General features: G+C 33.2%; 1 protein-coding gene across 1 annotated transcript in view; it reads right to left on the bottom strand.

Moving 5' to 3' along the window:
* Positions 1–386: 386 nt before the first annotated feature.
* Positions 387–2,318, bottom strand: part of LOC107006480 (mitochondrial import inner membrane translocase subunit TIM14-2-like) — a 31,597-nt gene continuing 29,665 nt past the window's right edge. Inside the window, 1 exon segment of the mRNA XM_015205026.1 lies at positions 387–542. Coding sequence (XP_015060512.1) covers positions 387–542 — 156 coding nt within the window.

Genomic DNA, 2,318 nt, shown 5'->3' with positions numbered 1-2,318 from the left:
ATTGGTATTCTCGTCTTATGCCTGCATTTGAGAAAATCAGCACAAGTATCAAACATTTTTATTTTTTTGATGTAGTAATACCCATTATAGAATTACAACCTAAAAGGTAGTTTCCATCTTTCATCTCATCAACACACTATATTGTTGCTGCAACATTAAGTTAGGCTTGAGATTACAAATATTGGATTGCATAGCTAAACAAGTTAAGTGAATTATAGAATTACGGTGAAGGAAATCAAATCAATTATTATATATGACAAAAAAATGAAATTATTGTATATTTCTTATAGAAGGATTATATTCTATCTTCGATGTCTAGCGTCTGATTTTTACCTAACGATCCTGGGATTTGGAATATCTAAACACCAACAAAGATTTCAGGTAGCCTAGAATGCGGATCCACTGTTCTTCGTCTTTCCAAGCAAATTGTCTTTCGCCTCGTTTATGTTAAAAGCAAGGTCGTAATTATGTCTTGTATCTCGATGGTTAGTTACCATCACCTTCCTATGTGCTTCCCTCACTCTATCTGCTTTAGTGCTTTGCTCATTGAAGATATTGATGTCAGTATAATGAAATCCAAAAAGGAAAACGGAAGAGAAAGACTACTCGTGATGTTGTTCTTATATATCAAATATAATTGTATTGTACAAACACCAACTGTCGCGCCCTATTTTTCGCAAAAACGGGTTTTGTGCACGACCTAACAACTCTTTTGGGATTTTGAGTTTGGAGTTGCCACCTAACGAATTAAGGCGTGTTAGGGCACCTATCTAACCTAACTAAGTCTAGCTAAGGTCAGCGAGCCAGAGATTAGGGTAAGGGTTCAAATTACCTCGAGGGGAAGGTGTTAGGCATCCCTCGAGGTCCACAAATGTGGATCCCGGCCGTGTCTCATGCAATCTATGTGGGGGTTACAAGTAGCAAATAAGGTCCCTTCATTTATTAGTTTATTAAAGTAGCATGCTAAGTGATAACAAATATAAAACAATTAGGCCTATTTTTATTTTTTATTAGTTTGAGCATGCAAGGCTAGGTGATAGCAATAAATAAACAATCAAGTTTTATTTTTTATTTAAGCATATGAGACTATGTTATAAACAAAATTTGCAAATATTAAGCAATTAATATGTGTGAAAGTAAAGTTTTGAAAATTGAGCAAGTTTTGAATAGAAATTTTTATGTAAAAAAAATTTTTGTTTCTTTATAGGGGTGATGCCACGATATTGTTGATCGCGCTCTTCCACCATAGAAACAATTTTGTTTTGAGGTCGGTCTCAAAAAGTTTATATTTTTGAAAATGATTTAAAAGATTCAGTTTGCATATAGGCACATAAATATTTACATATAAACACACATAATTCCTTTTGAAATTCATGGGTAGGTGGTACTTCCGGGGACGCGTCGGTTTAATTTAAAAATTGGAACTAGACCTCGTAGTCCCTTTGACTTTCCCACTAACGATAGGTTAGGAGATAGTGGTTATAATTTATTTTTTTTTAAATAAACAATGTCATAATCAATCCAAAGTTTTAAAGGATGATTGAATAATGACTTTTTAAAAAAAATTTGCAAAACTTTGTAAGAAGAAAAAATTGAACATTAATGTAGTAAATTTATAAAATGCAAAGATTTTACAATGAAATATATTAAAAGTCAAGTAATTTGTTAAATGCAACAAATGATTTTATTTTATTATTATTTTAAGAAAAACAACATATTGCACCATAAGTGCGAAAATCTTCAAAAGGACAAATAAAATTACGAATTAATAAAATTAGCTAATTAAAGAGGGGGCAAAAATATGCACAATAAATTTTATTTGGAGAGGGTATGCTACAAAATTATTTACAAACCTACAAACATGATTTCTAGGTGTTCAAAGCGGAGTAACACATATAGGCATGATTTGTTGTCACGACCCAAAACCGGGCCGCGACTGGCACCCACACTTACCCTCCTGTGTGAGCAAACCAACCAATCTAAACCTTAACATTTCAATTTAATATCAACAGAAAGTAATGCGGAAGACTTAAACTCATTAATAAAAGACAATTCAATAACTTCTAAAATTCAACATCTATTATTCCCCAAAATCTGGAAGTCATCACCACAAGAACATCTATGATCAAATTACTAGACTAAGAGTATTCTAAGAAACTAAAATAAACAAAAGCTAGTCCATGCCGGAACTTCAAGGCATCAAGACATGAGGAAGAAGATCCAGTCCAAGCTAGAAGCATTAGCTCACCCTGAAATCCGGTGTAATGAAGACTGGCTAGAGTTGCGGTTGAGTTGAAGACGACGGTATGTTTGCTGCA

The sequence above is a fragment of the Solanum pennellii genome, chromosome 12, assembly GCF_001406875.1.
Source record: "Solanum pennellii chromosome 12, SPENNV200".
Classification (NCBI taxonomy): Eukaryota; Viridiplantae; Streptophyta; class Magnoliopsida; order Solanales; family Solanaceae; genus Solanum; species Solanum pennellii.
The sequence above is the reverse complement of the archived record's forward strand: the minus strand, read 5'-3'. Positions and strand labels throughout refer to the sequence as shown.